This window comes from Hirundo rustica, chromosome 26 (genome assembly GCF_015227805.2).
Source record: "Hirundo rustica isolate bHirRus1 chromosome 26, bHirRus1.pri.v3, whole genome shotgun sequence".
NCBI lineage: Eukaryota > Metazoa > Chordata > Aves > Passeriformes > Hirundinidae > Hirundo > Hirundo rustica.
In genome coordinates, this window is record NC_053475.1 from 5,234,707 (window position 1) to 5,249,030 (window position 14,324).

Genomic DNA, 14,324 nt, shown 5'->3' on the forward strand with positions numbered 1-14,324 from the left:
CACTCCAGCTCCCTGGTCTTCCAAGGATGTTTCCAGAAGCCTCGAGAAAAGCAAGTCCTGGTGTACCTGATATTTCTATGGCAAAAACAAAAAGAAAAGGAAATGAAATGTGAACAAATATCCCATCCAGACTTTTCCCTCCAGCTTGATGGAGCCAAAGTAGAGCTGCGCCCATCTGCTTTTCCTGTCTTGTGCATGAAATCCTTAAAGCTACCCCACTTCTCATCATGTCAATGGAAACTGCACCTGCAGACCTCCTGCTCCAACCGGCCGTGGTCCTCACCAGATGATAATGGCCACCAGCCTCATGATGGCTTCGTTGAGGCAGTTAAAGAACTCTCGCAGGGCCCGTCCCTTCTGCTTCATGCTGCCGATCATCAAACCGAAGCACATGGAGAACACTACCAGCCCCAGTGCGTTCACCCCATTGGCTGAGCCTGGGATGGGAATGACTTCTTCAAAGGTCAGCACCTCGGAGATGGTTCCCAGGCTGTGAGTGACATTCTCCATGATGATGGTGAAATTCTCAGGCACAGGGATCTGAGTGGTTGTCACACCTGCTGTGACATTGCTGCTGTGGAGGATGGTTCTGGTGAAGACCCTGGTGCTGTACTGAGTCTTGTACTGAAACGACACAGATTATCAAATGCACTTACAGGACCTATGATCAGATGATCAGGACACATCCTGATATTAGGCTCTTACATCCCATCTTAAAGGAGAGTACTGCAAGTTGCTGCTGACCTGTGTGGGAAACTTGCTTTGCCTGTTCTCAAAGTCCCCAGTGTAGTGCTTTCACCAGAAAGTTCAGAAAGTTCATAGAGCAGAAGGTCAAAAGAGACCATTACAGCATCTCGTGTCACTAGGACTGAGATATTCTGGCTTTTCTGATAATCCTTTGTGCTGCTTCTAAGGCCACTAGAACTGCAGAAGACAGATTCTTGAAGAATCTGTTCCATGTAATTTCCAGTCAAAGCCTGCTACCTGTGATCATGCAAACCCTTCCTGCCTCTGTGGGATGGAATGGAGGTTGAATCACCCATGTACAGACAATTTGAAAAGCTTGCATGGGGGTTGCTATAATACAGACTAACATCTACAGTGTCTCCTGCAGCAGTCAGACCTGGGGAATAAAGTGCTATTCCATCCCCCAGAGAAGTAGATAGGACCATGGTCCAGGGCACAAGGTGCAAAGATGAGATTTCATACCTGTTTGAAGCAAGCTTCTACCAGATTAGGCGGGAACATATTCCTGCAGTAGATAAAAAAAGGAAAGAGTTATTGTCCTGTAAGAAAACATGGGCTTCCTGGCCAACTTCTTTGTCCTGGAGCAGTGTCTGTCACAACTTCCACAATTTCACTTAAGTGCTTTCAGTCTAACTGACAGAAGAGAATATGCTGATCTGGACCCAGAACCTCTTGCAACTTGTCAGACTTCCACTGCATGTTTTCAGACTCCAGAAGGTTATTCAGGTATGTGAAAAGGGATGACACACATACTGTCCTGGGATATAGGTACATTGTAAAACTATCATCAAACCCAACCGAACCTTGAAACAATACCATACTACAATGTTTAATACACCGCCTTGCTCTCAGCCTCACCTCTACAGCTGTCATGTGAGCTCTCTGTTATCCTGTACCTCAAAGACATGGCTTTATACCACTTGAGATGGTACAGCTTTGCAATTCACTGAGTAAGGTGACAGCAAGGGAAGAAAAGGCAATGTCTTCGGAACCACTTCCTTGATTCCTTTGGTCATTGAAGATGGATATTTGGAGTAGCGTTTTCCAGGTGAATTTCTGAAAGGTAGGCAGCCGTTGATGGCTTCATCACTTGTTTTGTTGAGCACACCAGGACCTCTTACATTAACACCTCTGGAGAAGGGCTGTACTCCAGGCCAAGCACTCAGTCTCCAAGTGGCCAAGCACTCAGTCTCAGAGTGGCAAAGCCAGTTAGTTAGACTAAGCCAGAAGTAGTAGGCTTGCCAAGGCTCAGCCATTAACCTCTTTCCTAAGACGGCATGCCTAAAGCTGTTATACTTCAAAAAGACACTCCGTGAAGGAATGTAATCTCACTGATATGGTCTCAACATGAGACCATCTTGTTTACCTACCTCACCAAGTCCATGAAGGCATCTGTGGTCTGCACCTGCTCAATTCTGCCTTCTCGGTGAAGGTTGTCCTTAGATCCTTTTCCTGGGTGTATGATGATCACCATGAAGATGCCGATGAAAACAGCTATGATTGTGGTCACCATGTAATAGATGATAGCCCGCATCCCCATCTTCCCTGAGACTCTGCTATCCAGTGAGGCCATTCCTGGAGTGTCACACAGAGAGACAAGGTGAGGAAGCCTATCATCTTAGAGAAAAAGGGAAAGCTTGAGGAAGATTCAAAGGGTGCAAGGTTCATGCATAACTTGGACAGGGAGCTAGGGTCTCTAGGAAGCACAGCCTAGAGACCCTAGGTTTCAGGGTGATGTTGATATGGAAGAATGTGGCTTGTGGTCATGAAGAAGCATAGCACTGGTGGATCTTACCCTGCATTCGGGAATGCAGCAATTTTCTTTTAAAACTCTCAGAAGGGAAATAATCCCCTCCTTGTACATTGAGCCTTTCAGTCCCTAATGGTGGGATGTTTCAGCAGGTGAAACACTTTGCAGTTCCTTCTGCTCTCTGAAAGCTTGGCTGTCACGTCTTCCTTGAGGATCTGAGTGAAACAAGCCCTCCAGCTGGTGATCAACTTCAACCCTTTTGGACTGACACAAATTAACCTTCCCTAGGCTGGAGGAAACCTGAAGCTGACTTGGGCAACAAACTCGGAGACATTTGAGTTTATGTAGGATTAAATCCTTGTTAGTCTCCAAGTGCTGGGCATTGGAACCACTGCACTGTGTTCTTCCAAGTCTTCTGAGAAAGCACAAGGTGTTCTGCTTCTCTGCACCACTACTGAGCCAGCAGGGGTCTCAGTGTGGATCATGCTCACTACGGCTGTAGATTCAGGCTTGTCACTACTAGCCAAGGTAATCCAAGCTGGGTCATGAAGAGGTACCCAAACAACAGCTTTGCTGACCACTGTCTTGACTGAAAGCAGCAGAAAGCACTTCTCACCTGTAATCAAGCTAGAGACAATGAGAGGAAGAACCAGCATCTGGAGCATACGCATCAGCAGCTCACCAGGGAAGGAGAAATACTTGATCTGGCGATAGGTCAGCTGGTAGGGCCGGAGGGAGAAGGCCAGGATAATGCCTGTGGATCAGCAAAGGATGAGAATGGAAGTGGGACAATGTGATCCAGTGGTCTGTCCCTCAGTCCTACAATGTGGCTTTTCTCTTTCTCATCTACTCTCAGTTCTTCCTCTTCCCAAAGGAACAAATGCTCATTTTCTAAAAGGCTTTGATCCAGTTTTTATGGTATGCCCTCTCTCCCTCTGACATATTTATGTGCAGAGGAGCCTTGTGCGGAATCACAGGTTTCCTTGTTCCCTGTCTGTTGCTTTTCTGAGTCTGTTCCCAGGAAGCTCATGAATAAAAATGCTGCGATAAGAGATATTATCTCCCAGACTAAAATAAGTGTGACTACACAGTTCAGATTCTTTGTCTACCCACCTGTTAAAGCTGAGTTCAGCCAGTTAGAGACATATAGCCTGGATCAAAAGCTAGGGACAACCTCCTATCTGCTAAGCAGATTTGTTATGCATTGTATAACAGCCATCTGCAGCAGTTTTGGTCCTGTCAGGCTAAAGCTGTGGGATGAGTCTGTGTGCCTACAGCTGCACTCACAAGATGTCTCTGAAGAAACCTGGATGATTTGTACAAGGATTGGTTGAGTTGGACCATCAAACTCTTTCTCTTGTAGATCGTTTCTATACTGCAGCCAGAAAGGATCAACAAGGACTCCCTCCCACGTACACATTCTCTGTTGGGTCTCTTGACCTTGCACACAGAAGTATTCATCTGTACAGCACTTTGAGCTGTTAGCTCCTCAGCTTCATCTCCTCAGTCAAATCACTATGATAAAATAAAATCTTTGTAAAATAAACAAACATTTTCCCATATTTATAAATGATGCCTGGTGTTGCCACCAGCTCCATACCTAGTAGGACTGCAGCAATGGTGAAGAGGACAAAGGCATTCCTCCTGAAAAAGCTTTTAGCGCTCCCAGCAGTGATGCTGTGCATCCGCTTCTTGGCCCGCGCCGCGCGCTTCTGCACAGCCTGCCGGAACCGCTGAACCCGGCTGTCGGCGTGGAGCCGCTTGGCTGCATCCTCATTGAGGAACAGGCTGTTCACGTGGCTCTGCTCGCTCATGGTCAGCACAGCTGCTCAGTCCTCGAGGCACAGCTCTGTCTACACTGAGCAGGGAGAAGTCATGCAGGAAAGCATAAGCTGTGGCACATCTTGCCTTCATCTTTAGGTCATTTCCCTGGGGCTTGCTTACAAAGGTTTATTTAAAGTTGATTAATGAAATCCTCTGACCATCTGCAAGGAGCAGACCTTGGGGAAGGGTATCTAAAGGGCTGCCAGGGTTTGTCACTACTGCTTTGATGCCTCTAGAGAAGCTCTGGACTCTGTAATAGCCAACCTGCACTGAGGAGTGGCTTATGTTGGCCGGGGCAGCCAGAAAGGGTTCCACAGCTACCCAGGCTTGTTCGTAAGAGTTTGATCTGTTTGGAATTTAATTTACTTTTATCCCTTGGCAACAAACCCCTTTCTGATACACAAACTCTTCCAAACAAAACCAAGCAGCAAACAACATTTCTGATGTACCTCCAAGGTGGATAGGCGCCTACCACAACAACTTTCCCCAAGACAATGAGTGGTGCTGGCTATTTCCGTAGAAAGGAACATTATCCCCTTCCCTTCCACGGAGCCTGAGGATAATACTTTATCTACTGACTTTCCTTGGAAACACAACAGGACTTTCAAGTAGTATCTCTTGTCAAACTTCACTGATGGGATTAACCTGGTGCTCTGTCTTCATAAATACTAAGACTGAAATAAAACCTACTCCAAAGAGCTACATAAAGAACCAATTCTGCTCCATTACCAACTGGCTGTGAGGCCTGGATAGTCTACTGTACATTATTTGTTTAGTTTTTACTGTTATTTCCACATTCCTCAAAACAAAAGAACAAGGAGGCTATACAGGCAAATCAGTCCTCTCTAGAGTGCCAGAAGGCACCAGCCACCCAACACTTCACATAATGAGGAAGATTATTGCCTGACTATGGCGGTGCCATTTTCCTTCTGTCACTGTGCCTTGACAGATGGAAGGTCTGAAAATTATTCTTGTTCCCAGGAGTTTTCAAAGGTAATACAAACCTAAATGAAACCAAAAAAGAACAAAGTCATGTTAGCACATCGGTAAGTGCTGGAAGACCATCTTTGGTGTTGCAAGTCAAATAAGAGCTAGTCCATTTGTAATACCAAATTTAAATCAAAGAATCCCTCACGAATGAGACTATATTCTCTATAAATTACACACCTAGTATCTTCTATTTGGACCCAGATAAATGCCTATTACAAACTGAAGACATTGCCTTAAAGAAGAACTGCTTTATTGTACAAGATTGCAAGGTCCTGTGCACAGAACTTGAAGGAAAACCTCCATTCTGAGAGAAGGTTTGTTTGCATAGATGCTAATACCTTCATGAGGTTCAGAACAGCAGACACAACTGAGGTGGCCCAGCCAAGTCACTCTAAGCCCTCCCAAGGCTAAGCTGCACAAGGGCCACTGGCAAAGATGATTGGTATTTGCTACAGGAACCTTGCAGTGTTGCTGTGGTCACTCCAGCTTTTGGATCAGCAAACAGCATTCCATGGATTTTGATCCACTCATTCCAGCTTGATCAAGCATCCCATTCCTTACTATACCACCCCACTTTTATCTGTTGATGGAGACAATGCACACCAGACTGTGTGAAAACTTTGCCCATCTTCCTTTTCACTGCCAGTCCTGCTTTTGACAGCTACACGAGAAATAGAAACTGAAAGATTCTTACAGTTCATTGAGATTGTGAGAACCTGACAATAGGTTTAGAAACTATGAACTCAATCCCCTTGTGTCCCACAATAAACTTGTATCATTTATAGCCTTCCAGATAGAGAGTTGAACAAATGACCCAGAACAGGTGACACAGGAAGACACGTCGCTGAGTTTGAATGTCTCCAGAGGGAGACTCCATGACCTGCCTGGGCAGCTGTTCCAGTCCTCTGCCACTCTCACTGTAAAGAAGTGCTACCTCATGCCGAGTTGGAACTTTTTGTGGTTTAGTTTAAGGCCATTACTCCTTGTCCTGTTGCTTAGGCATTCAAATGCTTCCTAATGTCCCATACTATTATCCCCTGGCATGACTTTCAACCATTCCCAGTTGCTGCTCCTGGATCTCAGAGAGAACAGTCCGGCACTTCTCTCTCCACATTCCTTCCTGAAGAAGCTGCAGAAAGCAATGCTTCCTAACTTCCATTTCTCTGAAGGAGAAAAGCACAGAGCACTCAGCTACTCCTTGTAGGACATGCCTTCCTGTTCTTCACCAGAAAGTTCACCCTCCATTCCCCTCCTCTGGACATGTTTGAGGACCTTCACATCCTTTTTCACTGTTGGGGCCCAGCCCTGCACACAGTGCTCCATGTGAGGCTGCAGCACTGCTGACTACTATGGAATAATCCCCTCTCTGGACCTGCTGGTCATGCTATGTGTGATGTCTCCAGCATGCAATTTGCCCTCTCAGCTGCTTGGGCACACTGCTCACTCCACTTGCGCCTACGGCCAGTCTGCACCTCCAGGTCCTTCTCCTGCTCTTCAGCCACTCCTCTCCCAGTTTAGACTTGTATGCAGTGTTACTCCCTCCCAGCCACAGAAAACAGCACTTGGATTACTTCCATTTCATGTCTGAGATAGCCCAGTGCTCCAATTCATCAAAATTCTCCTTTGAGGCATCTTGTTCCTCAAGAAAGTTCCTCAACGGCACCTCCCAGTTTGATATTGTCAGCAAGCTTGCTAATGTGATATTCAATTCCTGCATCTGGATCATAGATCAAAATACTGAACAGTACTGACACCAGTGTTAAGCCCCGAGGACACCACCAGTGACCACTCACCAGCCAGACACAGCCCCATTCACTACAACCATCCAGCAGCCATCCAGCTGACTCTTCACGCTGCACACCATCAACTCACCCCTCCCACAGCTGGACAACTGCCCAGAAGGATGCTGTGAGGGGCAGTATCAAAAGCCTCACTAAACACCAAGAAAACGGCACGTATCGCCTTCCCTTTATCAACTTGGGGTGTGACCTCATTTGAGAAAGAAATTAAACTGGTTAAAGAGGACTTTTCCTCTGTGAACCCATGTTGAAGATTGTATTATTCTTCAAATGCTTTTTAGTAGTATTCAGTAGGACCTTCTCCATAATTTTTCTAGAAACTGAGGTTAGACTCACAGGTCTTTGTGTAGTACTTTGTGTCTTCCCTTACACCTTTTTGTGGATTAGAATAACACGGGCTTGCTTCCCAGTCAGCAGGGATGCCCTGTGGCTGTCTACAGTAGAGCAGATTGCTACCTGAGGCAATCACTTCCAAAAGAAGAAACACCAGAGAAATTTTCAAACCCCAGACACTCTTTTTCTTACTCCCGAACCACTCACTCTTCATCAAACAACTCAGCACACATTGGTAATGTGAAGTGCTGCCTTACTTTGATGTGGAAAACTCAAAACAGTTTAGTGAAGTCACAAGTCACATTGATATGACTCTAAAATCACCCACCACAGACTTTCTACACACAAGCCAGACCTCTCATTTGCTGTGGTGACCTGAGGAGACCCATGTTGAGTAGGGAAAAGTGGGCTTCTCCTCCTCCAAATCTTGCCTTTCTTAGAGCTGGACCGTAACACAGCAATGGCACAACTTCCTGTACAGGGAAGGTGGAAGCAGAACCCACAGATATAAAAGAACTCACCCAATCTTTTCTCCGGATGTTTCCCCATCTACATGCTCTGGAAAATGTATTTTTTTCCAAACAAAATGAAATTTCTATTTTGATATGGGAAAGTACAGGATTAATCATTAGATTCCACGTTGCACTATGTGTTCAGCTTTCTTAGAACAAAAGTTACTGCATAGAAGGAACTCAGCAGCAGATCTTGCTCCTTTGATGTCCCAACCCTCTTGCTGACTTGCTCCCTTTCTCTATCTGGATATTTTGCAACAGAGCAGCCCCCTCCACAGCACATTCCCTCTCTGTGTTGCTGGTCTGGAATTGTGTAAATATTCTCTATTGCATCAGCAGAAAGTTCTCAGACTCCTGCGGTAAGTCACAAAAATTCTCTTGCCAATGGCTTGGATTTTCCTTCTTGTGAGGAAGAAGGTGGCTTTGCTCTCTCAGTGAAAGTTGTTCTATCCATGGCTGCTTCACCAGTGTCCATCCTGCCAGAAACACTGAGATATTTGAGAGAGCATTTTTGGAGGTAACTTCAAGGCTTGAGCAGGGAGCATGAGATATTTTGCAAGAAAGTTCAGCGCTGCAAAACTAATGCCCAGTTCCTGACAGTGAGGTTTGACATAAACAGAGGAATTATGGCTATTTTAGAGGTATCTGTCAGATGTTGCTGAAAGAAAAAAATGGGGAAGGAAGACTTCTGCACTACATTTTGTCCTGCTCTTTGCAGATTTTTCTGTGGTTATCTCCCCATCTACCCTAGGAGATTTCCAGCATGGGGGGAGGAATGCAATAGAGCTTAAGGACTTATAAAGAGCTAGAAAACAGGGACTCTGAATCAATTCGGATGCATCTGTTCCAACTTGTACTGGACATTAAAGAACATCTGTCCTCTTTATCTTTTGTCTTTGTTAAAACAGCCAAAGTCAGAAAAGCCATCAGAAAAGCATCCACTGTGCAGCATCTTCCTGTGAGCTTGTTTTAAAGCTAGAGGATATTAAAATTCTGGTTGAAAGGAGATTGGAGATAGCCATGGCACACTCACAGTGCTGGAGGGCCAAATGTGGGAGCATCAGGGCAAGTTTGCATCCCCTTCTCACAAACTGTATAATTCTGGTCCCACAAAGCTCCACACTTTTAACCTGAGAGCAAAATATTGTATACAGCAGAGAAACTTCTTCAAATACTATCTTGAATATAATCTTTGACTATAGGCTTCATAAAGACACACAGCCTCCCACATTTTGGCTGTGGCCCTCTCCCAGAGAAAAAACCAGCTTGTTTAAATGGAGAACTAGGGAGAGCAGAAGAAGTAAAAAGCAATCTTCAAATGCATCTAGTTGAAGGAAAACCCACATTAGTAAGGATATGGCCTCAGTGTCAAATCAGTCACGGTTTTTAAAATCTTTTTTAAAGGATCATGTATGGAAGGTTTTTAAAGCAATGGATATGAAAGGGGATGAAAGGGGAGAACCCCTTTTCATCATCTCTGGTGGTGACAGACGGTCAACAGAGATTTCAGTTGTGAGGTCCAAAAAGAGAGTGTGCAGAGGGCTGAGCTGTTCTTCTGCTCACATGTGACAGGAAGAATGATGTGCTGTATGAATAAATGAAAAGCAGTAAACGCAGAAAGAAAAACTCCTAATTCCAGTGACTCACAAAGAAACTGGAAAGACACAGAAAAGCACAGACTGACAGAAGAAAGTATTAGGAATTATTTGGGAGACATTAGGGGACAAAGAAGAAAATATTCCATCCCTGAGAGAATGAGCAGCAGCTGGAACAGAGTTAATTTTCCTCCTTGTAGTTGGTACAGTGTTGTGTTTGAAATTTACGGTGAGAGTAATAAGACTTTGTCTAGTGATAAAGTGAAAATGCCAAGATATGAATTGCACTTGTGGGAATGATATAACTTTCACATTGCAACATTAAATGTTGGAAAGTGTTGAGATTTTCTTTTAGTATTTAGAAACCTATATACACATCTTAAATACTGCAACATCACAACAACAGAAAAAAAAAAAAGAAATAAATTGGGCAAATTTCAAGTTGCTTGCTGAAGAAATTTTGCATATAAGTCAGATTCTAGGATAGCTGCTGTGAAAGTCTTCAATGACTTACTTTCTTTGTTATGCAGGCTCAGCTTCAGAAAAAGCCCAGCCAAGTTTGACAGTAATAAAGCTGTCCTCACAGAAATGTTTCTGCATTCAGTTATTTAAACATCAAGAGGCAGGCTGTAAGTATTCATATTTTTTTCATGTGCTGTAAAGTTTTGTACTGTCTGCATTAACACGGTTTGCATCCATGGGAGCCCACAAGCAAGCTCCTGAGCCGTGCACATTTCAGGCTATCAGCAGAGGTGAAGGGCAGACTTTCCTCAGAAATGCACTGGTCATGAATCCAGCCTGTCCACTGGGCTCTCTCATGAGAGTCTACATGTTCCACGGTGCTGGGGTAGCCCTGCAGAGCCCCGTGGGTGTGATGCCTATCACTGGGCAGTTTTGGCACAGTGCAGAGCCCAGTGCTGTGGCAGCAAGGCTGCATCTGGAGGCAGGATCTGGGGGCAGCTGGAGAAGACAGGTTGTACTGTATATGCAGATCTACACAGCATGTAGATCTTCAGAGTGGGCATAGTTCCACGTGGAAAACATCTCCCAAGAGGTCAGGGCAGTGGTGCTGGCCAGAAGAGGTCAGTTCTGTGTAGCAGTGATACACAGAGTTTCTGCCAGGGAGAACAGACAATTCTGCTAAGAAGAGAAACTACATGTAGGGAAATAAATCTACTTCGTGCCTGTGTGCAGTTCTGCCTTCATTCCAGAGTCATGCAATAGCTCTGAGGTCACAGAACAGCTAGTGTCCTGGGCTTGGAGGTGGGCTGCAGAGATCTCTGGCCTGGCTTTGTCCAGGTAATGGTCAGAATAAGGCTGTGGTGGATGAAAAAATATATCTGACTACTTTATATGGTCCAGACAAAACTCAACATCAAACCCCTAATAACAGTTTCTTAGGGTCTGCATCTGGTATATCACCCCTGGGACCACAGAACTCCCAGGACATCCCAGGTGGGACCAGCACTAGACTGGACTGTGCTTGTGCCAACAGGTTGAGAGAGGTGATCCTTGCCCTCTGACTCAGAACTGGTGAAGCCACAGCTGGCGTGCTGTGTCCAAGTCTGTGTTTACTAGTATGGATACAGGGAAGAGAGTCTACTGAAGGAGAGCAGATATGATGGTAGGACTGGGGTATCTCCCATGAGAAAAGACTGGGAGATCTGGGACTGCTCAGCCTCGAAGAGAGAGGGCTTGGGGTAGGTCCTATAAATGTCCACCTGCAGGGAAGGTGTGAAGAATTCAGTGCCAGACCCTTCTCAGTGTTGCACAGTGACCACGAGACGTGGCAGACATGAACTGAAGTACCTGGAAATTCTTCTTAAGTATAAAGAGAGTCTTTGTTGCTGCAAGACAGACTGACCACTGGGGCAGATTGCCCAGAGGGACTAGTGGGGCATTCTCCATTCTTGGAGATATTCGAAAGCTGTCTGTACACAGTCCTGAGCAACCAACTGTGGCTGACTCTGCTTTGGGCAGGGGGATTGCACTAGATGATGTTTAGGGGTTCCTGCCAACCTCAGCAATGCTGTGACCTTCTTTCTGCTGATGTGCTGTGAGACAAAGCTTTATGGGACTTCAGACAGCACTGACACATCCTGTCCATGGCAGTGTCCTGAAGGAGGATTTACATTTATACTTAGCACAGGGACACGGCTGGTTCTCCACCCTTCTCTCACCCTCTGACCCCTGCACAGCACTTCTGCACTGCACTGAAAGACAAATAAGAAAACGCTGCTTCACTGAAACAGCCAAGTGCCATTTGTGGCTGTTGGACAAACCGTGAGGACCCAGGGGTTTCCCAGCAGAGGAGGAGCCATCAGTCAAGTGGATCCACTGTGAGATACTCCTCTGGGAAAGGGGAAGGTCCTGACCACTGGAAGGACATGTACATTACGGGCATTACAGGGCACTCTTGCCATGGTGTGTGGGATTGGAGAAAGTAAATTCACAAAAATTTCAGATGAAGACTGTCTGCTTTCTTGCCCTGTACTCTCTCTTGAGGCAGAGCACAGCAGTCATCCCATGCCTGCTTCCTCTGCCCTCATATGACATGCTGGCACACCTTTCTGATTGCTAATGTGTCCAAGAGATATCAGCCGATGATCAAATAACCTGCCCCAAGAAAAGCAAAAATCTGCGTGTCCAGCACAGCAGAGGAGAACTCCATTCTTCAGAGGGTTCAGGCCCTTGGCTGGTACAAGCCCAGTTGTCAGTACTCAGAAGAAATGGATGGGAAACAATGACTGAAATGCGGCTGCTTTACAGCATTGTCCCACTATTGCTAATGTCTGTGTAGAAGAACACAAAAAGGGGTTAATCTAATTAGCTGGTTTTACTCCTGGGACTAGCAGTAGTCAGCCAAATTAGAAACGCCCATTGCAAACCCTCTCCCAAGTTTACCAGCCTCCAGGGGCTGGTGGAAGAGAGGCAATATAATCCCAAGACAGCAGTGTTTGGTACAGCGTGTACCATCACATCCTGCCACATGCATGGCATGTGGCACTCGGTCAAGCCATGCCGCTAATGGGATGACACTGGAAAAGCACTGAGGCGTCCCTCTCAATGACAACTGCCCCAGGCTCCCTCTTCCCTCTGCTAATGCAACCCCTTTTTTAGGTTTCATTGCTGAAAGCCAGTCAGACTGTGAAATAATCAGCACTTTGAGCCTACTGTTTCTCTTGTCTCCAAGGAAACTCTGCTTTATGTTCAACATCAAAACCAGAAGAATTTTCAGTGAGGGAAGTCTCTGAAGGTGGCAGCAAAGAAGCACCCAAAGTGGAGGAAGAAGGAGAAATCTCTGTAGAAGGAGAGGTGTTGGAAAGAGTTATGCACAGTTAGGCAAATATGGAAGGGCGAGGCAAAGGGTCACTGAAAAAGGTGTGCCAGTCTTTCTGAGGTGGACTTCTGGTGCTCGGTCACCAAGGGAGAGGAGATAAATAACCCATCCACGGTGGCAGGGGAGGCTCAGTGCTTGCAAGGAAAGGACATGTCACTCTGATCAGTGGTCTGAAAGTTGCTGTTAGCGTCTCTCAAGTTCTACTTGCTTTTGGGCAGACCATGGGCACTCCAGAATGGGAAGCTACAGTCCCCCCACTGCCAGCTGAATAAAACAGGTGCTTTGTGGGGATTGTCTTTGCAAGGATGGCAGAGGAGGAGTAGATGTCTCCACTCCCACCTGAGCTCCCACCATCAGTAGCTTAGTGCCCGTGATCAGAAGCGTTAAATCCAGCCATTGTGCTATTGCCTGGGGTTTTCTTTTTAGTCCTGAGGACCACGATCTCTACCCTCACAGGCTTCATAGACCCTCCCCCTTGGCTGAAGGCATCCTTACCCCTCATGCTATTACATCCTTTGCAGCCTGGCCCATTGCTTGCCCTTGGGAAGGGAAGTACAAGCTGAAAGCAGTGAAACCAAAGAGCCTATGTCAAAAATTTCCATTCACAAGCCCAGCTCAGCCTTCTTTGCTGAGCCCTGGAAGGGCTTTCTGCTCAGTAGGGCATTTCTGTTTCTTGATACCTGTCAACCAGGGTCTTGCTCCTTCCAGACAACTTCTATCACAACAATGAACCCAGGAGGAGAACAGATCTGCTCAGGGCCTAGCCACTGACCCACCTCTGTGAGAGAGCACCAGCTAAAGGGAGAGGAATCTGCAATAGGCAGGAATTTCAGCCCAGCTGAGCTCTACAATGACAGTGATCACCAGCTGAGCAGTGGGTTTGGGGCCTAAGCCCAATACTGGAAAGACAAGTGCAACTCTCTGCAATGCTCCCTACTCATGCCAAGGTCCTGTGATAAGGTTGTCTCATTCAAGCTTCCCACCAGGCATTTAACCCCAGCCTGAGACACAGAGTCCCATTTTTAGAGCACCCCCCCCCCCCCCCCGCTCCCCCCCCCCCACTGGGCAAACCCCTGTCCTAAGGCAGATGAGAGCCACTCTCTCATGCACATGCCCAAGGAAATCTGCTCTGCTTCAGCCCCTGGTACTGGCACCACTCTCTTACTCATGCATTCAGATTCACTGATAAAACAACTCACCTGGAACCAGTGCAGGTTGCCAAGCACAAGTCGTTTTCGTCTTGGGGGATTATTCTGCGTTGTTTCGTTCTTTAATTCTTTCAAAGGCAGCAAGAAGGATTTTCTCCCTAGAAAGGTAGTGTTAGCAGAGAGCTCTGAGCAGTACCTCCTGAGAGAGGAAAGAAAGACTGTATATGCTCAGGATACATGGCAGAAAGGGGTGGGGGAGTGGCATGTAGGAGGAGACAGAAAAAAT

The 14,324-nt window shown here is 46.2% G+C and overlaps 1 protein-coding gene across 2 annotated transcripts in view; it reads right to left on the reverse strand.

The window, feature by feature from the left end:
• LOC120763363 (excitatory amino acid transporter 4-like) overlaps positions 1 to 14,324 on the reverse strand; it is a 39,841-nt gene that overhangs the window by 9,960 nt on the left and 15,557 nt on the right. For both annotated transcript variants that reach the window (XM_040086603.2, XM_040086602.2), the window contains exons 3-8: positions 14,090 to 14,196; positions 4,098 to 4,355; positions 3,114 to 3,251; positions 2,118 to 2,322; positions 1,210 to 1,252; positions 284 to 624 (exon numbers count right to left, since the gene is read on the reverse strand). In XM_040086603.2, coding sequence (XP_039942537.1) covers positions 284 to 624; positions 1,210 to 1,252; positions 2,118 to 2,322; positions 3,114 to 3,251; positions 4,098 to 4,311 — 941 coding nt within the window. In that variant the 5' untranslated portion in view covers positions 4,312 to 4,355; positions 14,090 to 14,196. The remainder of the gene's footprint in view (positions 1 to 283; positions 625 to 1,209; positions 1,253 to 2,117; positions 2,323 to 3,113; positions 3,252 to 4,097; positions 4,356 to 14,089; positions 14,197 to 14,324) is intronic.